This window comes from Centropristis striata, chromosome 21 (assembly GCF_030273125.1).
Source record: "Centropristis striata isolate RG_2023a ecotype Rhode Island chromosome 21, C.striata_1.0, whole genome shotgun sequence".
Taxonomy (NCBI): domain Eukaryota; kingdom Metazoa; phylum Chordata; class Actinopteri; order Perciformes; family Serranidae; genus Centropristis; species Centropristis striata.
In genome coordinates, this window is record NC_081537.1 from 15,422,044 (window position 1) to 15,445,270 (window position 23,227).

The following is a 23,227-nucleotide window of genomic DNA, read 5'->3' on the forward strand; positions in this document are numbered from 1 at the left end:
CCTTTGAACCTAATACTGATGCTGTTTGTGCCAAGGCTTATCAGACGCATGTGCTTTTATTGGAAGCTCAGAAGTTTTAACAATGACACCGCCTTTATGAACATGTTTTATTCTTGCTGTATTAAATCTGTATTTCATTTTCTTTTATACTTATTAGTTTAGGTTGCTAACTTACAAAAAAAGAAACAGATTCAAGAGTTCTTTGGTCTGTTGGTCAGTCCATGTGCATTGTTCGTGCGCACTGTGAGAATAGTAATCAGAATAATAATCTTTATTATTGATAAATGACCTTACCGAGCTATAAATATTTCACTTGTCCTCAAACCCCCCCCTTATTTTTATTTTATTAGAATAATGGATTACAGTGTCAGTTTATAGAAGTTTGTGACTGTTGTTTTTAAAAGAAATGTCTTTTATTTATTCTCTTCAGGGAAATAGATACTACAAATGAACTTGGGGACATGTTGGAGAAACCCACCTCAGATTGATGTTATTTCGAACTGTCACAAACTGGTAATAGTAATTTTTTCATTGCATTATTTAACGTTTATAAGCAGGTCTGAGCTGAACGGTTGCACGTGCAGCTGTGACCTCAAATAATCCCGCTTCCTCCTCCCACAACTCCAGTTTCCGGGTTTTGAAGCTCTCCAAAGCTCGCTGGCTCACATCTTTTTATTTTCTATTTTTTTACAACACAACTGATGGGTCACTTTTTAAGCTGCATCAAGTCAATCTTAAACGGGTAGAAACAAACCGGAAGTAACAATATCTGGCATTAAAATAAAAGCCTTTTCAAGTTATCGGATGAATGGATTATTTTATCATGCCTGCACACCTGAACACTACACCCACACAGACAAAAATTAGTTTATAAAATAAGTTGCAACTGGAATTGTGTTACAAATCACAGGCAAATTGCCTGCATGGGCCAGGGTGACCTCATGGCCTAGCTAAGGTTCATTTTGGCAGATTAAAAAAAAGCATATGTTGTCATTGATCAAATCTCAGTTTAGCCTTTGTTTTCTTCTTTTTCTTATTTGGTGAGATGTATTGATAAGCCCATTTATTTGTATTATCTTCTTTAGGTCACTGGCACAATGTTTTTAATAAATCATATCAATTTACAATCACACTACAAATCAGTGTGAAACATGCTATACTAATGATTTATAGGTCTACCATGTCTCTTTAATCTATTAAATGTATGTTTTTTGAAACGTTACTACACAATTTTAACAAATGTAATTGGTGGGCAGTAACAGGAAGCGTTTTACTGTGAAAATCAGAACCGGAATTGATGTTGTACATGGGTTTTTCTTGACGCTGGTCACTTGTTGAGCGGAGTGCACACACAGGAAACCCCGCAGTAATAATCTCATTTTGCAAAGATACTATCGCTTCAGTGAGGGACCTGTTTAATATCAGTTTTTAGCAGAAACATTTTTCATCTAACAGCACTCTTTATTTTTTTTCCTTGAGTGTTTTTTAAAAAAGAAAAGAAAGAAACGCCCAAACAGGCTGAAGTATTGATCTGGACTGAAAACCTCAAAGGGCGCTAACAAGTGGATTTATCATGTCTGGCGAAGAGGCTCCAACTCAGCAGCAGCAACCTGAGCAGGAGAAGAAGCCCGAGGAGCCTCCTCCTCCGGCGGCGGCTGCAGGAGCACCGCAGGAGTCAGGGAGCAGCAGCCCTGCAGCCGAGCAGAAGCCCCTCTCCTACCGGGCTCTGGTGCTGACGGGGCACGGGGGCTATGATAAAGTCAAGCTGCAGGTGAAGACGCAGAAGCAGCCGCAGCTGGCTGCTGACGAGGTCCTGGTGCGCGTCAAGGCGTGCGGGCTGAACTTCTCCGAGCTGCTGGGCAGACAGGGGCTGTACGAGCTGCTGCCAGCCCCTCCTGTCACGATGGGAATGGAGGGCTCCGGGGTCATTGAAGCGGTCGGGGGAGATGTGAAGGACCGGAAGGTGAGTTAAGGCCTGCTGAACACCCATAAAACACCACTAAGCCCATGAACAATGCCCAGTCATGTGCTGTGGAGCTGCTGGGCTGTAGTTTTGAATTAAACCTGAGTTTACTGAAGTGTTCCTGTAAATTCCTGAAATCTGCACACTATTGGTTTTCAGTAGCACATGGGTTGTCACTCTTGGCCAAAAATGCTAGTAATCTTTTCCAAACACTAAAGCACATTTATTTTCCATTTAGTTCCCTCATTTCTGCTGTGAAAGTTGTAGAGAAATCAAGAAAATCTGTAAACTGTTGGCCTTTTGATGGCAGGAAACTGAAAACGACACCCATTACTTCACTGTTTATTTGAAGAAAGGTCTATCATAATTTCCTCTCATTTCTCTGCAGTCATAGAAAAACAGATCAGATATATAGACTCAAGCTGTCTTTTTCTCTCTTTAAAGGGGACATATTATGCTCATTTTTAAGGTTCATTCTTACATTTTGTGTTTTTATAAGAACATTTTTACATGCTTTAATGTAAAAAAAAACACACATTATTTTTCTCATACGGTCCTTCTGAATACATCTGTATTCGTCCTCTGTCTGAAATGGTCCGTTTTAGTGCCTGTCTATTTAAGGACCCCTCCCAGAAAAAAAACCCTGGTCTGCTCTGATTGGTCAGCATTTAAAGGTCTTCCACATCTGTTCTCTGTCTTTGCATTGTCATTGTACATGAAAAGGATTGTAAAGGCACTGCAGGATAGTTATTTTATAAAACTGGATACCAGAGCTAAAGATGGCACTTTTTCAGTCCAATAAGAATAAAAAAAATCTATAAAAAATAAAAGTTTTCTAGCTTTCTGGTTTACTTCTGCATCATGTGGCCCACTGAATATGCACATTAGTGTTTCTCCCACTGGCCCCGCCCGAGTCCTTGCTCTGTCCATAGATTTTACATTGCAATGAAAGTCTGAAACAATGATGTGATTTAATGATATAAAACAAAGAAAAGCAGATTATCCTCACAACCGAGAGGCTGAAAAGTATAAATGTTAATATCAAAATAGTAGCTGAATCAATTTCTGTTGATCAACCCATCCCTTAATCGATTGTTTATACTCTATATCTAACAATGCTGTGTATTTGTACAGACAGACTTTTTCTATGCATTAAAATAGCTGCATTATATGTTATATATGCAGAGTGAAAAAGCACCTCCATCAGTCTAATGCATTACTTTGAAAACGGGGTGAAAATCAGCTTTCTTGCTTGAAATGTAACATTCTGGCATTAAGAATAGCTGCAGTGTTTGATTTACACTATGTCCTTGAAGTTTGTTTACATTCTTCTCCCCGGCACAAGAGTACATTTACCTTCTCCTTGATAAAAGCTTCCCAGAGGTCGAGTTTTCTTTAAATATATCACATCTGATGAAAAGGTACAGAATATTTATATGCTGCTGAGTCTGTTAGCGGATCTATTTGGAGCACACAGGCACCTGAATCCCTACAGTTAAAGCACATTTCTTTGAGATACTGCAGAGCTGAACCAAGAGGCTACTTCTTATGTTTACTGCATTTATTTTTACAACAACATATGGAGGATAAAACCATAGTGACTCACTGCAGGCAACCTCCATGAATGTATGTCACTGCAACTCCAGTTTTTCCTTGGAGGTTTAGATTTGTTTACTTGCTGGTACAAAGAATTAAAGCAATAGAAGATTGAGTCAGTTATGCTCTGTGTGCGTATTCTCATGCATATGAAAACGCAAGAACAATCATATTTGAATGAGAAACAGGATTTTTCAGCTGTGTCACTGGGTTCACACGAGGTGCGTTATTCGTTTTGTATGTAAATCTCAGTAACAGATGACTCCCATGCAGACGTCTGGGCGAAATCCTCATATTTTTTTCTCCTAAAGTTGAACCATGATCTGCAGCTCTTGTCAATGTTTTCAAGAGAAGTAAAACACTCCGAGAGCTCTGCACAGTTAATCATTGTGCATCCCAGTCCGTGCCTTTCATGTATTAACTTTAAATTTGAGTTATAGTTACCTCAAAGGCTCTTCCAACTATCAGGATGAAAAATATCCCTGTTTGTTGAACGATAAAAAAGATTTAAAACCCCATTTCCCAAGTTACGACTCCTTTTCCTTATCCAAACAAAGATGGCAGCCGGAAATAACATACCTCCTTGCTCAATTTGTACTGAATACTTCTTCATCCAATAGTCTTTTAGTTGTTAAATGACTTAAATGTAGTTCATTTTTCTGCAAAATCTGCCACTTAGATCTGTGATTAGGATGTATATGTTAATACATGGAGGCACAAACTGTATCCGTACATAAATCTCATTTGCATGGGACTGAGTCAGTTGCCGTGACTTCTGTAAGTGTGAACTTGACCATATCAAGCACCAACATGAGACATAATAACCATATTTAGCGTGTGTGTGCCCAAGACCTTAACTGAACAGTTAGATGAGGTGAGACTCTAAAGGTCAATCATCAATCTTCTTTTTTTCCTTCTTTATCTTTTCTAGGCTCTGAAGTAGTTTTATGGGTATTATTATCTGACACGTTTTAAAGTTTAAAGCTTGTCATCGGAGAATCTGATCTATTTACATATATAATTATTTTATTTCTCTCAATAATTTCCCGTTAAACGGTTCTTAATTCAACGACTTAATGCTCAGTACTTTCACTTCTCAAATTCTTAATTCAGGAGTATACTTTTTAATGGTTGTGTTCAATAAGGACAGGAAATATTAAAATTGTTTGTGTGGTATTAGGTATTGGTATTACACTTCGATGCAGATCACATCACATTTTATGACAAATTAATGCAAAAAATAGGTAATTTCAAAGGGTTCAGTTTTTTTATACTATCTAATGCAGAAAATGTTTGGCGTGATTTAGAAATGATGTTAGCTCTTAATTATTGTTATTATTATTATTATTATTAATATTATTTTTAATTGTCAGCAATTGGCTGAAACTGAACAGTAATGATGTTTATTTAGCATTTTATTATATTCCTATTTATTCTTTTTTTTTCCACAGTTATCTATGATAGAATTGGCTGACAGTGTAATGCAGTGTTTGTCTAATTTATAACAATGTTAAATATTATTTAATAATCTTTTATGTTTTAGAAAGTAGCTCTCTGGGTACATTTGCAGAGTGTTGAAAAATCTGTACAATATCTACATAAAAAAATTAAATTTTCATTCCAGCTCAAAAAAATGCTATATTGGCCACCATATCGTTTATCAATTAATTTTCCCCTCTAAAATCAGTATTGATCGCTCTCAAAAATCCCATATCAGTCAGGCACTAGTATGTTTTCACTCTGTGTAGTGACAAATCTGGAGGTTCCTGTAGCTCACCCAGTGTATGTTTGAATGTCAGATTGTAGGGAGGCAGAGGAATGTGAAACGTCTCTCAAGTGACAAACTTTGCAGAAACAAAAACATGAGAAACGTGTGTTTTCTATTACTGAAGCTCCTCTAAGTCCCTCTGTGTCAGTATGGAATTTCCCATCCCACCCTGCTCTCATTCCTCCGTCCATCCTTCTCACATTTTTCAAGAGCAAGAATCCTATAGGGGGAGTGGAGCATCCCCCGAAACCTCTTTTTTTGAAAGGAAGTAGCGAAACACAAGACACCACAAAAATGAGAAATGGCCACACTTAGGTTAAGATCTTAAATGTTTAGTCGGGTGTGTGGCTGCCGTGGGATACTGTACAGGCACACAGAACAGACAGTCACATTAAAGCAAAGCCGAAGTGTTTACAGAGTGACAGATCGAGCCGAGCATGAGGCTTCTCCAGATGAGCACAGGAGGGTGTGGCTGCTTCATAAGACGCTTGGAAAGCAGACAGAGCAGATGTGTGATGTAGGATAGCATTACAGGCTATATCCAGCGTTACCTCGGCGCAGATGTTTCTAGATAAAAAGCATTGACAGGCAGTGATTACGCTTCATGACTTGATTGATATTTTGGAAGATTTAGTTGTGTTAAAGTGTTCCAACCGGCCGCTTTTGAAATAAAAACCCATCTGCTCTGCAAATAAACTCTTTAATCAACTTAATGTTGTGTGATGAGAGGATGTGTAGCAATGCACGTTATCTGGTCAATTTAAAGCAGCTGTTTTCAATGACTTAGAATAAAGTTTTTCCTTGTTCTGCTCATAAGACGTGTTGCATCATGTGCATAAAAGAGGCAGTAAGAAGTGACATGTTTCACACTGTTTATATTTTCCTGCATTGATATAAACAGCAGTAAAACTGTACTGTGTCACCTAGTTGGCCTGCAAATGTTTGGTAGTAACTAATTCAAAATAAACAGCAGGTTTCCACACAAACTGTCCCGCTGCAAACATCACTTAAGTTACCTCAGTTCATGTCAGCGTTCCAGGAACTGAGCTCAGCCGTTTTTAAGTTGACTATCATGCGTTTTTTAGGTCACCCAGCGGGTGTTTGAAAGTTTCATAAGAGCAGAGGTTGAGAAATTTTTTATCAACCCCCCAAAAAAACGGAGCATCTGAGTCATCTGAGGTGGAAGTTAAAGCATAAAAAGTGTTGCTATTAGAGTTATCGCACAACAACAGGCGTGTGTGAGTGTTTTTGTTGTTTGTGCATGTGTGTGTAAATATTTGTGTGTGTGTGTGTGTGTGTGTGTGTGTGTGTGTGTGTGTGTGTGTGTGTGTGTGTGTGTGTGTGTGTGTGTGTGTGTGTCATTTGTCTATTGTGATAGGTTTGTGTGCAGCAGGATGTGTTTGTGGCTCTCGAGGCTGTTTTAACAGGAAACAGTGCAGCGTTCACAATTAGACTTCTTTCCTGAGCCTTCACTTTTTTGGCGAGATTCGCAACAACAGTGATATGATTGTAATGGCATGTCCCTGTGGAGGAAAGGAGGACTCAAAGCAGGGACAACATTTCCCATAAGCCCTCTTGACTGAGCCTTATTTGAACAGAAACAGTTCAGGTACATGCAGCAGGTTTTAACATACAGTAGGATGTTTTGAGCTGGTCACAAGGTCTCAGGACTAAAATAGAATGAGGTCATAACGGCAAGTTACGACCTGCCATTTCAGTGTGCTTTACATTAATACCAAGAAGCAATATCCAAGTATTAGAAAAAATATATGGTAATATGATTAGTAACATATAAATACTAAGTACATAAAATGGAATAAAAACCGTATGTAGAGAGAAAGAATAGTACAATATTGCCTGAATATTGCCTGAAATTTGTGGATGTGTGACCTATGTGGCAAACTGCAGAGTTTGAACAGTCATTTCAAGGAAAAATGCAATATTTGCAAATATTTTGATAATCATTTTAGTCATTTTTTTTAAGCAAAAATGCAAGAAATTTGCTGGTTCCAGCTTATCAAATATGGCGATTTGCTGCTTTTCTGTTTATCAAATGTCTAATTTGGGCATTAGCTGGTCAGATACAAACAATTTGAAGACGCCACCTCTGGCACCCGGAACTTGTGATAGGTATCTTTCACTACTTGTATAGGTCAAACATTAATAATCATAATAAAAATTGTTAAGATTTATATCATGCTTTTAAAATAATTCTCTCAGATTCTCAGCAGGATGGATAAGCAAATAAAAATACAAAAACAGAAAAATAGTTTATGATAGTTCAGTTTGGAAGAGGCAGTGAGAGCCAGGTGTTGTAGGCTTTCGTGTCAGACTAATAATGACAATAATCATTGCTTGCAGCCATTATTTCAGTAGTTCAAATTTAGTCTTTATGATCCTATTAAACATTCCAAGAATTTGAGGTCAGTTATCACAAGGTTACTCTTAAAGTCATTCCTTTGTGAGGATGAATGTGAGTGTTGACCGACTCAGCAGTAATGTAATGAGTTGCCCTCATGTCATTCAACAGTAAAGATACATCAGATGATTTCCTGTTCCTGCCTGACCTCAATTTGCCATTTGACTTTGCACCGTAGACAAGAGCAAAGTGGTGGTGACGCCAGAAATTGAGCTCATGGAGGAGGACGTTACTTCTCCTGTTCACATCTGTCTTATTCTCTTCCCTTCGCAGCCCTAAAGAGTCTGAACTAGGGTTGCATCATTCAGGGAATATTCAAAGTGGAAATTTTCCATGGGAGTTAACAGGAATAATATGGACATGAAGGGGTCAGCTGCTCAGGCTGTATATCAAGCTGTGCATGCAGAGGGTTGATTAATGTTTTATGGTATGCTGGCCAATTATCTGTACAATTCATTTAAGAGGCTGTACTTTTAACCAAAACATGCCATAGAAGCAAGTTTTTTGTTTTTGTTTTACGTGTATTTACCCCCATACACAAACTCACCAGTTCAGTGTTGTGCAGCTATTCCGGAACGTAACTTCCCATGGAAATTTCCCGACACACACACACCATGACCACTAAATTCCTTTCAGTAACTTTCTCTCCTCCCTTTCCTCTCTCCTCCCTCAGGTGGGTGATCGAGTCATCGTGATGGCCCGCAATGGCCTGTGGCAGGAAGTGGTCGTTGCGTCCGCCAGCCGTACCTTCCCCATGCCCGAGCAGATGAGCTTTGAAGAAGGTGCCGCTATCCCCGTTAACTACATAACCGCCTACATGATGCTATTTGATATGGCCAACGTGAGGCCGGGCAAGAGCATCCTTGTTCATATGGCAGCAGGTAGGACACACACACACACACACACACACACAAAACACACACACACACACACACACACACACACTGAATACTAAAGACACAATGAAGTGAGTGTTTTCTGAATGCTGCGATGTTTCTGCCAGTTCAAATAAAATCAGTGATAAGCAACAAATAATAAAATACTCCTTTTTTCTTGAAGTGATCAATGTCCCTCGAAAATTATATATTTATTTATATTATTTTATTTCAAACATGACACAATACCAAAACCCACAAAAAATTAAAAAATACCCAAAACAAGAGAAATGTCTGAAAACAAGTAGGACGAAGTTTAACTTAATAAACACTATAATAATAAAAATAATAATAATAATAATGAAGACAAAATCCAAATACATTCACAACCATAATTCCTAAAGTCTGGCTTTTTTACTCTTTAATTTAAATATTCTGTAGAATTTGTGCTATTTAGATGAAAGTTTTGTATTATTATTATTATTATTATTATTATTATTAAGTTATTTATTGAATAAAAATGCAAATAAAAGAAGCTGCTGGTTGCAGCTTATTAAATGGGATCAGTTGCCACTGCTCAATGCTTTTCATCATTATAAATTCTTTCATAATCCCGAAAAATTTCCGTCATGCGCTCCTCACGGATGTTGAAAGTATTATTTTAGCTTTTGTTTGACAAAACAAGCAATGTGAAGATGCCAGACTGGGTTATTGTAAGTTGTTGGAATTTTTCAGTATTTTTTACATTTCACAGACAACATACTGAACTCAAATGAAAAAGATCAACAGTTTACATGTATGTGCAGTGATCTCCATATGTTGGACTCCATTATGTCTCCCCTGTGACTTCAGTGTGACATTTAACAAACATCTCCTGTGAAGAGTCACACCGCTCATTGTCACTAATCACTTCCTCTGAATGCAGCCACGCTTCTGTGCTGAAAAAGAGACTGTGGGTCATAGGTGAAGAAATAATGTATGTGTGCGTGTATGTGGCCTCACAACAGCTTATTCATAAAAATGGAAATCAGGATCACTGTCAGGCATGGTTGCTTTGGCAACACATGACATTTCATAATGGAGCAAACAAATAAGCCTCATTTACTGCAGAGAAGTGTGTGTGTGTGTGTGTGTGTGTGTGTGTGTGTGTGTGTGTGTGTGTGTGTGTGTGTGTGTGTGTGTGTGTGTGTGTGTGTGTGTGTGTGTGTGTGTGTGTGTGTGTGTGTGTGTGTGTGTGTGTGTGTGTGTGTGTGTGTGTGTGTGTGTGTGTGTGTGTGTGTGTGTGTGTTTAAATGACCAACGTGCTAAAAGTATTATTATAATCACAGTAGGATGGAAATCATTGATTTTCAACTTTTAAACCTCATCTTTTGTGCAGAAAAATATACAATAAATGACATCTGCAATTACATGAAAACTGGGGAAACTCCATTTCCTGATGAAGACCATGTGATATGATTGAGAGCTCCAGAACGGCTACTAAAAGGACCTTACAGTGGGCAGGGCTGTAAGGAAAGTGGAGCGACTTCATGTTCCTCCTCTATGGATTCTCAAAAACACTGTAAAAAAAAATTGGAAATTATAGTTGCATGTAAATATTCGTAGCAGACAGATGTAAAAAAAAAGTAGTGCTTTGATGTTGGGTGTTATGAGAACCTGCAAGGAAAGATCAGTGGCACCAGAAGTAGAGGGAGGCCATGCAGGAGATGGGGAGACGACATCAGGGGCGAAAGACAGAAGGATGGAATAAGCTGGTGCTGGAAGCAACCATAGTCCCCGACCCTCAAGCTGAGGATGAGGTGAAGGTGAAGGTTATGACAACTGTGATAGTGCGAACGCAGATCTCATTGTTCTGATTAGATTAAAAAAGGAAACTTTTTTTTAAAACTCATGCATATTGCAGATTTCATGCATATAGCCGTGTATTCTTCATAATATGACAGTTTTACTCAATTTCTGGATGCATTGACATACAGTATAGTATCAGCCAAACTTCGCTATTGCCACATATTCACCCTGTTGACTGCTATGAGCCTTTCTGCAAAAGTACATGACATTCCTCAATGGCGGTGTCCGATGTTTATCTGATTTGTCGACTAAATGTAGTGTTGGTTTTTTGGGGTTGGACTTAGCCAAAACAGTTAAGTTATTTTTTTCATAATCAGGGGTTATTTTTGTCCATGGCACTAAAGGGGTAATAAATAACATCCATCCATTATCCCTAATCGTTTATCTGAACTCAGGTCGTGGGGGGCTGGAGCTGATCTCAGCTGGCAGCGGGCGAGAGGCGGGGTACACCCTGGACAGGTCGCCAGACTATCACAGGCCAGACACGTAGAGACGGACAACCACTCATGCTCTCATTCACTCCTATGGGCAATTTAGAGTCACCTATTAAGCTGCATGTTTACATACAACAGCAAAAATGGGCATCAGGTATTGGGCAAAGTTTTATTTTAAACATCCTATTGGCCCGGAATTTAATAATCAGTGCATCCCTAGGAAAATAAAAAAATTAAAAATCTTAATATTGCCTTTATATATTACCGTAATATATCGCAATATATTTAATCATAACCGCTATATCGTGAGACGTATCGTATCACCAGATTCTCGCCAACGCACAGCCCCGTGGGACTGTTTTTATAAACTGCTGCTGCTGTTAAAATTGTTAAAATATATAATATTTTAGCCAGTTTTTATTGACTTTCAACCAACACAGTGGTACGCCTTAATGTGCTTTACTTTATATACATTCTGTGCTGTGTTCTGTGATATGATATTGAAACCTGAGCAGTAGAGACACGCCCTCAGTGGTTCCTCTCTTGAGGGTGTGTCGACCATAAAACCTTTCAGACGGGCGGTGAAACATCTTCAGGACAGCACATTGTGCACTTCAGATATTTAATGATGGTCGTTGGAGCATGTTATGTAATATTGGAGTGCTGGGAGTTGTAAGCGTATATTAATACTAAAATGAAAAGGCTTGACCTTCAAATTGTAGTGGGAATAACAATGATTAGTTCTACATTATTTCTTATTTGCAGCATATATATTGTATTTAACATACTGGCTCCTCTAAATGATTTATTTGCCTTTTTAAAGAGTCACAGTTATTAACAAGGTTTTTATCATCTTTATTTTTTGGTTTGAAGTTATTTATTATATGTTTAAAATATTTATGCTGCAGTAACTCAGATGGCTCAGTATTTGTCTCGAGTCCAAGTAAACCAACCAGCTAATGTCAGCATCCACCATTATGGTCCAGCGCTCTCCTGCGTCTCCTCCTCCTTTCAGAGGCCGTGTTTTAGTGTTGAGTGTGTGGGCGGCTCTCAGCTGACCTGTATGAATCAGCCACATGAGAGGCCAGGGTGAAGGAGAGGGCAGGAAGGATTACTGGTGAGCCTGCACATCCAGGCATCAGACACGACTGTGGAAAAAAAAAACTCACTGTGGAGAAACCACTGTCTGCTATTTAACCTTTTGGTTCAATCTTACAAGGTTTCAACCACCGTGAAATCACATCAACAGCCACTGTAGAGCTGAGTGTAATGTCAGACAGCCTCTGGAGTTATTAGAAATAAATCTGATCCGTAATCCCACCAAATCTGCCGCGCATGAACGACCCTTTACAATCCAGTTTTCCCCTTTTCATTTTAATTTATTCTGACTGTCTGAGAGAACACATATACTGTATGTATTCTATTAGCTTTTTCTAACTCTAAGTTATGTTTACACAGAGTAAAATATACGTTATGTTTATTTTACTCTGTGTATATGTTTTCATGGCTTCTTTGTTTTTGGTGAACCATTTTATTCACATTTTCTGGACACAGTTGAGGTCTCTGGAAAGGTTGGGGTCACCACTAGACTTTTCACAAAAGTGCTAGAAATGAGCTTCGAGCCATATAACACATAGTTGCAGTGAAAATGCACTGAAACGTACAATATGAAATAGAGGTTGGGAATCAGCAGAGGCCCCACGATACGATTTTATCCTGATACTTGAGTCATGATACGATATTATTGTGATTATAAGCAGTGTGTGATATGGTGAGTATTTCGGTACAATATATTGTGATTTAATTGTTTAACTGCATTTTGTGTCCAGAAAATTAAACTCAATCAAGAATTGTTTTGTCAAATAAGAGAAAATTCTAAGTGTATCTCAGTGTAGTTTAATATGATACCAGTCTCTCCAGTATATTACTAAGAGTGAGCCTGCTATGGCCACAGAAACGGCTCAAGTGCTGACGGCCGCCATACGCTAAATATACTTGGTGGCCATGAATCGATATAAAATTGTCACACAAAATATCACGATACTATGCTGTATCGATTTTTTCCCCCCACCTCTAATATGTATTGTTCTGCCGCTCGTGGTCTTTAAATCAAAACCATTTCAACATGGTTTGGTCGACAAAGGATGTCCCAGAGGGGCTGTGAGCCGAGCTGCCACTAATGTTTGCTCAGCCCGTTTCTCAGATAGCTTACGATCCAGACATTTAGGAGTTTTTTTTACTAGTCGCCAAATTGTCCACAAAAGTCTCCTACTCTCTAAAACAAACAGACCAGGTGATTATCACCAGTAAAAAACACTGAATACAACAGTTTCACATTAATAACGTGTGTTTCTCAAATTAGTAAAATCCCTTATTGGTTAAAAAATTTAGTTAAAAACAGCCAGAGTCTTATAAGTGTATTGTCTTTGGCTTAAAACTGGATGAAAAAGTTTTGAAAGCTTCTTGCAGAAAACTGCATCACTAACATATTCACAAAGAAGATATGATGCCAAATGAATCATAATGGATCTTTACCCTGATTAAAATCACTAATGTCTCTTTGAATAATGTATACAACTCAAATGAATATATAACATAAATGTACTTGTTGGTAGAAATTTTAATGTGTAGTTACATATTATACATTTAAACCAGTGTAGTTTCATTGTTTAATGATTAAGTTACTCAGTATTTCAGAGAGGGATCACACAGAGGTTGAACAGTTTACAGTGAAAAGTGAAAACACCTGCAGTTAATTTTCTCACTTGTGTTTGATGCGGCACATCTAGGTGGTGTTGGTATGGCTGTTACCCAGCTGTGTCAGACTGTGCCAGATGTGACCATTTTTGGCACAGCGTCGGCCTCTAAACACGAGACCATCACCCAAAGTGGGGTATCTCACCCCATCGACTACCGCACCAAAGACTACGTGGAGGAAATCCGCAAAATCAGCCCGAAAGGTGAGAAAACACACAACTGCAAAGGTTCAGGTTTTCATATTTAATATTACTTTTCTTTTTCTTGAGTTAATGTTAAGTCAAGTTAGTGTAGAGACATAAAAACTTCCTCATCTTTATTGTTCCCATTTATTTTTATTTTTTTTATTCTGACTCTCTGCAGGAGTGGACATCGTCCTTGACCCCCTCGGTGGTTCAGACACTCAGAAAGGCTTCAATTTGTTGAAACCTTTGGGCACGCTTATAGTCTTTGGTAAGACTTCTGTTGTACTTTTGGTACAACTTATTGACATGTTTTAAGTATCTTTTGCATTTTTGCTTCATTTTACTCAAATTGCTTAAATGTAAACAAGTTCAAATGATGCTTGTTTTGCATCATTATATCAATAATGAATAGAATTGAATGGAAGTTCAGAGAGTTGATTGAAAAAAATCTCTGCACACCTGAATGTCACAGGTGCATTAAAGTGTAGTCTTGGAAACAATAGAGTTTTTTTGTTTCTAAGCTAACAGAGGTTGAAAGTAACATAGTACTTGTACATGTACATTTATATGTCCTTTACATGTTGGATTTATTTTTATCTGACAGCTTTAGTTACAAGGTCATTGAAATACTTAGATTTACTTGTTTTTATTAAACATTAGCATTATTGTAGATTAAACTGCAAAAAAAATATAAAAGTCATTATAATTGGCTCTACCTCTTCTGACTACAACAATAAAACAATGAGTACGTTTATCCTTGATACTTTAAGTAAAGTTTAAAAAAAACCTTTACTTGCCATGGGGTAACTTTATATTGCAGTATTGCTACTTCTACTTAAGTAAAGGATCTTAAAGCTCGTCAAAATGTAAATGCTTGGTGTGAGACTTGGTGGTTGACAGCTCTCAAAATATATTTCACTTGAAATAGAAAAGGGAAGAATATTTCTTTATTTTACCCTCATCAGTAAGTATAGAACATACTGTATTCTCAGATGCCAAAATTGAAGTTAAAGACCGTTTCCTCATGAACGTTCTATAAATTGCTAAAAATTCTTCTCTGTGTGGTTTTAAATGTTTTCCCTTCTATTGTGCGTCTTTCTAGGTGTGTCTAATATGGTGACGGGCCACAAGAAGAACCTGTTGGCCATGGCGAAGACCTGGTACAACCAGCTCTCCCTCTCTGCGCTCAAACTGATGCAGGCCAACAAGGCCGTCTGTGGCTTTCATCTGGGCTACATCACTGACGAGGAGCTCATCAGCAGGACGATGTTCAAGCTGCTGGAGCTCTACGGGCAGGGCAAGATCAAGCCCCGCATCGACTCATGCTTCCACTTTGAGGAGGTTAGTGTGTTTTACATCTAAATGTGAAAAAGGTAGTGTGTAGTGTATTATTCTCTCATCGACACACAGACATGAGATGAATGTACATCACACAGGAGGAGCTCCACTGATGCTCCTTCTGCGTCACCACCTTCTGGTGTTTTCCTCCGTTTCATTACTCATGTGTGTCAGGCGAGCGGACCTCGATCCCCCCAATCAGATGAGACGGTACTTAAGGGCTGTTGCTAGGTGACGGTCTAGATTGTTGCCGTGGCATCCACTACTTACGAGGGTATCTCTGCGGTTCAAGTTTCTCCGGCTGCCTCCAAGGACACACACGAGTTCTCATGCAAGACTGATGCACCCTGGTTTGTGTTTTCTGGCTGGAAACAGACAATAAGTGAGGCAGGAAATTAACAGATGACTTATGGAAGAGATATAAGTCACAGAAATCCATTGTATTTATTATTCTTGATCCTCGTTTTGAGCGAACAGTCATTAATGTGTGCTCATGTTACGTCACTGTATCACCAGTTGGCCGGCTTTTGGCTAACATTCTATAGAAATTTCACATTAACTACTAATATAAATGATCATGATATGTTTCCAATTAATTATGTGGTGTGAAACTAGAGTCTAAATATTTATCTTTCAAACCGTGTACCACTTAAACCATGTATGTTAGCTTTGGGTTTACCAGAGTCTGCAAAAGGAAGAAAATGCCGGTGAATTAAGCATGGGCAATCCTTGTCACAAGTCGTCCACTTTCATGTCCTCGCTGTTAAACAATTGGATATTTATGGGTAAGCAGAATAGATATCGACCAGGACCATACTTCACAATAAAATACATTCTTTCATCAAAGTAAGTTTTGTATTGTAATAAGACATGTACATCTCCATGTACTAGGGGTGTGAAGAGATCTCGTGCAACGAGATCTCGTCAAATTGTCAAATTGCTTAGGCTAACAGTTAGCTCTGTAGCAGTACAGTGTGTATGTGCTGCTGTTGCAGGAGGTGTTCACTTAGCGATCTCTGTTTGTTTACAACAAGCACCGGACACTCTGCGCACAGTTAGCGATGCCGGTTAATTCAAAATCGCTATGTTTATGATCAGCGGAGATGCTGTGCATAATTAGCCATGCTGCTATGTTTTGATGAGCTGCTGATGTTGTGCACAGTTAGCGACGGCGGCCACAGTTGCTTCTCCCGTGTTTAATCCATCGCTTATGTGGTCACGGTCGAAACTGTCGCTAAGCGATTTTGCCACGTTGGAACACCATACGTACGGCCTTTTTGTAGTGGAGACACGCAGAGTGAGTGGACATTTGAGAGGGTGTGGCCTGAGACTTTCCCGGTGGCCACTCTTACCCCTAAAGGAAACACAGCTTATATTGTTTGCACTTGAAAAAAAGAGAGAAATATTTAATTTTATAAATTGTATTTTAACTTTTATACATTTTAGTTTTAGTTTCAATTTGTGGAAGAAGAAGTTTATTAAAAGCTCATGCCTACATCATGCATGTAAAGAATTATAGTAAAACATTTCAAAATGCATGTGCAACTCTGTTAAATAAGTCTATTGGTCCAGTCATATATTGTGTCATTGTAGTTTTCTTAAAATCTCGTCTTGTCTCATTCTCGTGAACCCAATATTGTGTCTCGTCTTGTGAGCTCAGTGTATCGTCACACCCCTACCATGTACATTAATTAAATTTCATACATAGATTGTAAATATGTATAAATCAATTCTACTTACACTGGTAGTGGTGATTTTTTTCCAAAATGCCCACCAAACACCGGAAAGTGCATCATTGCAGATACATCTGGTTGGGGCCAAAAGTACCGATCAGATGCTGACTGGTGAAATAGTTACTATAAAGGATATGGACCAAAACTCATATCCCGGTATTTTTAGGCCGAATGGTGATATACGACATATATATTGGTATTTTAAACAAAACGTGCAAAGTGTTTATTTTTAACTCAACGCCACAAGAAATCATCATCAACCTGTTTTATTTGGAGACTTTATCAAATTCAAAACCTTCCACCTTTTTGAAGCAATTTCATCAGATTCAAATACTCTTCATCTGCAATCCGGAATGTGGAATACCTCCAAATTACAGAACCATTGTTTTTTCTCTTTTTTTAGGAACTAGCTCTTGCTAGTGAGCAGAGAGGAGCAAACAAATAGTGGTCATAAGTTAAGGCAACATGAAAAGATATTATATATTGGTATGGCGGTATTGTCTCAACTACATATCTCATTTTAAAATATATCGGTATAACTCGTAATACCGATATACCACCCAGCCTTAATTGGTAGGGTAGGCTGCCACTGTTTTTGTCTAGGCCCAGTTTCTCGTCAGCTTTTCTCAGCTTCAATCTGGAACTAAAAAACACAACAATGCAGCTCTCACTACCAAACAAATGTGCTCATAAAATAAGATTCACAATCTTTTCTGTATCTCTCCAAGCATCTCCAGTCATTGGGAAAATAAATAAATCACCAAAGAGCAAGACTTAAAGTCTTATTTTGATTCTATCCAGGTATTCACCCCTCTTCTCACCAGATAGTTAAGTGAGATTCAACTCGTCTTTGAAGATTTGCACTGAATTATTTATGTACATATTAAATCCTAACACATATTTCCAACATAATGTTAAAAAAGCAAGAGTGTAAAAAATGCATGCATGTAAGGTTGGGGGAAAAAATGTTACAAATGACATTGGTGCAACCTAACTCAAAACAGTAGGAAAAAAAGCATGTTTTGCTTATCTGCTCATCTCCTCTGTTTTCTCTCAGGTGACTGATGCCATGAGGCGCATGCACGAACGCCAAAACATCGGGAAAGTCATCCTTCTCCCCGAGCAGAAGAAGGTGGAGGAGAAGCCAAAGTCCGACCCTGAGCCGGTAGAAAATGTGGAAAAAACTGAAGCTGCCGTCAGTGAGAAGAAAGAAGAGACCACAGAGGAAGTTAAAGCTGAGGATTGAGTAAGAGTGTTTATTTGAATGATATTTTCAAGCACTTCCTGAATGAGTTCCCGATTGAGAGGAAAAGCGAAATTGTTTGACTTTGTCAGTATTTTCAAATGTTTATGAAGATTTTGTTGTGCAATATGTCCTTAGTGTAGTGTCTATGTTGGGAATACTTGTGTTTTAAATGGAAATTAACTGTATTCTGTCACATTATATGATGAATAATGTATGATGATTACAGATGGTGGTTAAAAATGACTAAATTAAGGTGCACAACAGCTCAGCAAGTCTGACATGATATTTGTAACAACAAACCACGGCCGGCATGTATGAAACTTCGAAGAAATTGTCCCCAAAAAATGGTCCTATACATTGATTTATGAGTAAAAATTGTAAGTATAAAGAAAGACGCAGAAGCTTTGTTCAAAAGAACTGAAAATAATCAAACACATCAGTCATCATGGCTAGGTTATGATTTAATTACTCATGCACTGTAGTCAGCATGATATGTGCTTTACTATGTGAGTCATTGAAGAAGAAAGCTTATTTATTCGGGAAAAAATCCCCCACAACTCTTTATATATTATGCATAGAAATCCCAAATTAGTTAAAGAAGGACATAGTAAATATTTCAATAATTTGATTCAATTATATGCCTAATTGTGTTGCAATGTTTCTAATTAATTTAGCAACTGATGCAAGATTCTTACCAACTTAATGCACATTATGCATTCTGCCATTAAGGGTTCTCTCAATCAAAGTAACAACCAAAACAAATACAATCATGGAAAAAAATATTAGACCACCATTGTTTTCTTCAATTTCTTGTTCATTTTAATGCCTGGTACAACTAAAGGTACATTTGTTTGGACAAATAAAATGATAACAACACAAATAGGTGATAAGTGTTTAATTTAAGAGCTAATATCTTGCCATTTTCCATGGTTTTTGATAATTATCAAAAATAATTATCAAGAAAACCATGGAAAATGGCTAGGTATCAGCTCTTTGTTTGACAGCTGTTTGTCCAAAATGTACCTTTAGTTGTACCAGGCATTAAAATTAACAAGAAATTGAAGAAAACAAAGGTCTAATAATTTTTCCCATGACTGTATATAGTCCAGTGACGGCTGGTAGCACCTGCAGTCAGCTTCTCCCAGGTGAGATTTCCTCAGTGCCCCTCGTTCAGGGATTTTTATCGGGAGCTGAATTATCCGCAGAAGTTTCCCCATCTCCGAAACAAACAGACCAGTGATTAACTTTTGCTCAGCTTCTTTCTCTGATAACTCCAGATTTTTTTGATGATTATAAGCCTTCATTTGGTTTAAATATATTGTCCTAAAAATGTGGTTTAAAACTGTATAAAAAAGTTAATGTATGACTGCAATTCATGCTTCTGGCAAAAACCGATTCATGTGCAAAAGCCATAGACGGGTAACAAAATAAAAATAGACCATTATCTTGATTAAAACTATGATTTTAATATGACTTTAGGTTTGAAAATTGTTGCAAAAATTTAGGATAATGCACACAATTTAACCGAAAATATATAGACAATAGGTGTAGTCGTTTCCAGATGTTTCAATATAGAAAACTTGTATATAATACCTTTTTAACTATAGAATAAGCGCATTATTTCCTCATATCTTGAATTAGGCATTTAAGTTGGGGTTCTTTTTTAAAGCAGCTTCATACACACCAGCCCTGGTTCTGTCTGTAAAGTAATCTGAAATACATTCCCTGAACTTTGTGTTTATTTCAGTTTCTTTTTTTAATCAGCAGCTAAAATCTGGCAAAGTACTTTAAATGTAATCAGAATACATTACTGACTTTTCATAATTCTTTTGGGATCCTTTCACATATTATTTGAAGTCATCAAATTTAACAACCCAGCCCAGTTTTGTCAGTAAATATTTCTACTAGTGATTGTTGTAGTTTGCAAAAATTGACGAACGTTGTTTTGATGGCCCAGGTCAGTGTTGTACTCTAGTATAAATTGTTATTTTTCTCACATATTTGTGCCAAATTTAATGCCAGCTTCCACCACTGCCGTCAAGCCAACTGTGAATAACAATTAGCGGGACTTCCTTGCCTTGGCAGGTTGTTTTCTTCCAAACAGTGTTGTGCTGAAACTGTTTGGCGAGCCATGAGAAGGCAGGTTTTCTTGCCTTAATTGATTTAGCTGCTTTATTGCCTCCTTAAAAAAAAAATCAAAAAATAGTGCCAAGTTTACAGAACTACAGCACAGTATGTGTCACTTCCTCTTATATATACCGAAAACATTATGAAAATGGGAAGCTTTGCTTTTATGAACTTTGTATTTCTGTGCTCGATACATATTCATTTTGCAGCTCTTACAGTATAGTGATAGAATATTAAGTGTCCATTTTCTGCACGGTAATCATTTTTATGATTGTTTTAAAGCTTGCATATGCTTCTTGGAATGTATGACCTTAAATAGTGGGCTTAGTAATGCTGATGTTTTGTCCAGCTGTGGGTGTAATTCAATGCTGTGACGCAGAAGACTCTACCGAAGCACAAGAGAAAGAGTTTTCCCTCCGTCCACACCAGAGCAGCTCCTCACATTCCTCTCTCCACCCTCTCTGTCCTGCTTTCTGTCTCGCTCTGGAGCTGAACTCTCTCAGAAGCCTGCCTTGTTGTTTGGAGGGGAAAAAAAGGAACTTGTAACAAGGTTTCACAGATAATGCCTTTTGTTATTTACATTTGTGACATTGTTTTTCTTTGGGCCACTTGGATAAGTATTGTTAATTTTGGCCAGGTTTCCTTCTCCAAGTGTGACATAAGACCTGATGTGGATTGTGAGTTGGATCGGGACTCGGCCTACTGTGATTATGTGAATTTTAAGTTGTTACCAAAATCCCAGTGTGCTTTTATGTAAAAATGTTTAATTATTTTAAATGGGGCTGCACAATTGAGACAAAATGCAATTGTTTTTGATGGAATTGATATTTTTTGCATTATTTCTACTTTTTTTGCATGAATCTGTACCAAACAAAGATTTTTTTCAATATGATTTGTCGTGCCACAATACTTAATTCATATTTTATTTTATTTATTCATATTTTGCCTTAAACAAATATTGATTCCTCTGCAATTTGGGAATAGCACAAGTCCATTTTGTGATTTTGATAAAATTGTGCAACCCTACTTTCCGATTCTGGGTTGTTGCTCTGCTTATTTTTGAACTCACAAGCCTGGCCTTCACCAACATGGTAGATGGAAATCTTACAATTTAAAAATAATAATGATAATCTTTATTTATAGAGCACTTTTCAAAACACAAGGTGTTTATAAAGGTAGAAAAATACTGTCAAGTAATAACATCATCAAGCCTTAAAAGAATATGGATTAAAAAATAAGTTGGTCTAGAAAAAAAACAAAGTGTAGGAAACAGGAAAAGAAAAAACGTGTTTCAAAGGAAATATGTAATTTTTATGTTCAAGAAGTGGGATCGAAATCTTATTTACAAGTGAAAAAATGAAATTAAAACAAGTAATACTGGTAATAGTAATGACAAATAAAAGTATAAAAACAAAATGGCAAAAATGTAAATAAACCTAAATTAAGACAGCAGCTTGCATATCTCGTAATGCATTACAGTTCAATGTGATATCAGTGACAGCCAGGAAATATAGCAACAAAACTACAGTGTGCTTTGCTGTCTAAAATTTGAGTAAAATCTAAGGTTCCTATAATAATTTGGCAAAAATGTGCAACTCGTACAGTATTCATTCATGCAGCGAGGGACATCTAGTGGTGAAATTGTGCCTTTGAATAACTAAAATACTCTACAATGTTGCCTGTGAGCAAAATGTACTGCAGCCTGCTTTGTTTAATGTAAAACATAATCTTAATAACAATTGATCCTCAGTTCAACAAATGTTTCTTATACATCAGTTCAGTTATTAAATTCTAAAAATGTTTTCTAGTTAAAAATAGATAAATAATATGCTTATAATCCATTCAAAGATTCTACAACATAGTGTAGCACGCTATATGAATCATTCAAACATTTGTACATTTAATTTTTAACAGTTGTGGTTATGATCATTCTGTGTGCTGAGCCTGTTTATCTCTCCACGTTGTTATCATTGATGTTGAGCGCCAAACCATTTTTATGTCTCAAGTGAAAAGTTTGATGTGTTTCTGCATTCACGATGGTGATCAAACAAAGCTGCTTTTTTTCTCATTTTTATACAAACACTCTGCACACTTGCCTTCTGTGTTAAATGGCACTAATCGGTCTGTATTATTAAAGTGTTATCACATATGTTGCTGTAAGCTTGTGGTTCTGTAATTGTTAAAGGGGGCATTGAGTTAACCCCTGTGAACTGGTAAAATTAACCTATGTGAAGCCAGGAAAACACAATGTGATTAAAGGGAGCATGTTCCAAAAAAATGTGGGAAAAACGTCAGCTCATCTCAATTTAACTTCCTTTAAAGTTAAGGAAGACAAAATACTTTTTACTAGTTTGTCCACTTCATTTATTTGTGATGTGAGCCAATGACCTCTTTTTGAAATCCGTGCTATCTTTTCACATTTGCAGTATTTAAATCTAACATTTGTAGTGTATTGTATCAATTGTCCTACAAAGATCAGTATCTCAGACCTGCTCCATGTTTTATTTGGTTTACTCATATTCCTAGATTGCTGGATAAGAAAGAATTGTCAACTCGTTACAGTCCGTTTCCAGATGGTGTAAAGAGTCAACTAGACAAACTTTTTTTTTCCTCTTTTTTTTTTTTAAATCAAATTTTTATTTTATTTTAAAGAAAAATATAGGTAGGCATGTGAAGAGGTTTACAAAAATAGATCACAAAACATATTCACAGTGGTGGTTCTAGACCAATTTTACTCTGGTGGCCAGACAGCAAAGATGATGTTTAAGCATTCAAAACCTTTATTTTAGCTTTTATTTTCATTTGAGTATTTGGAAGATACAAATACATTGATTGAAACAATGAGACTTACCAACAATAACAATTATTCTTGTACGACAATGACATTTCTCATTTTTTTGCACAATTTCTTTTTTTTTTACTTTGAAAGTGCAGTACA

The 23,227-nt window shown here is 37.3% G+C and overlaps 1 protein-coding gene across 1 annotated transcript; it reads left to right on the forward strand.

Annotated features, from left to right (window-relative positions):
- The first annotated feature begins 1,301 nt into the window (after positions 1–1,301).
- LOC131959428 (synaptic vesicle membrane protein VAT-1 homolog) lies at positions 1,302–22,438 on the forward strand. The gene is made up of 6 exons (XM_059324627.1): positions 1,302–1,963; positions 8,420–8,627; positions 13,693–13,863; positions 14,024–14,113; positions 14,948–15,186; positions 17,974–22,438. The coding sequence occupies exons 1-6, from the start codon at positions 1,574–1,576 to the stop codon at positions 18,160–18,162; spliced, it is 1,287 nt and encodes a 428-aa protein (XP_059180610.1). The 5' UTR covers positions 1,302–1,573; the 3' UTR covers positions 18,163–22,438.
- The last annotated feature ends 789 nt before the right edge of the window (positions 22,439–23,227 follow it).

Coding starts and splice junctions, on each gene's coding strand:
- LOC131959428 (XM_059324627.1), top strand. CDS start 1,574: ATGTCTGGCGAAGAGGCTCCAACTCAGCAGCAGCAACCTGAGCAGGAG. Junction 13,864..14,023: donor CCGCAAAATCAGCCCGAAAG/GTGAGAAAACAC, acceptor GACTCTCTGCAG/GAGTGGACATCGTCCTTGAC. Junction 14,114..14,947: donor GGGCACGCTTATAGTCTTTG/GTAAGACTTCTG, acceptor GCGTCTTTCTAG/GTGTGTCTAATATGGTGACG.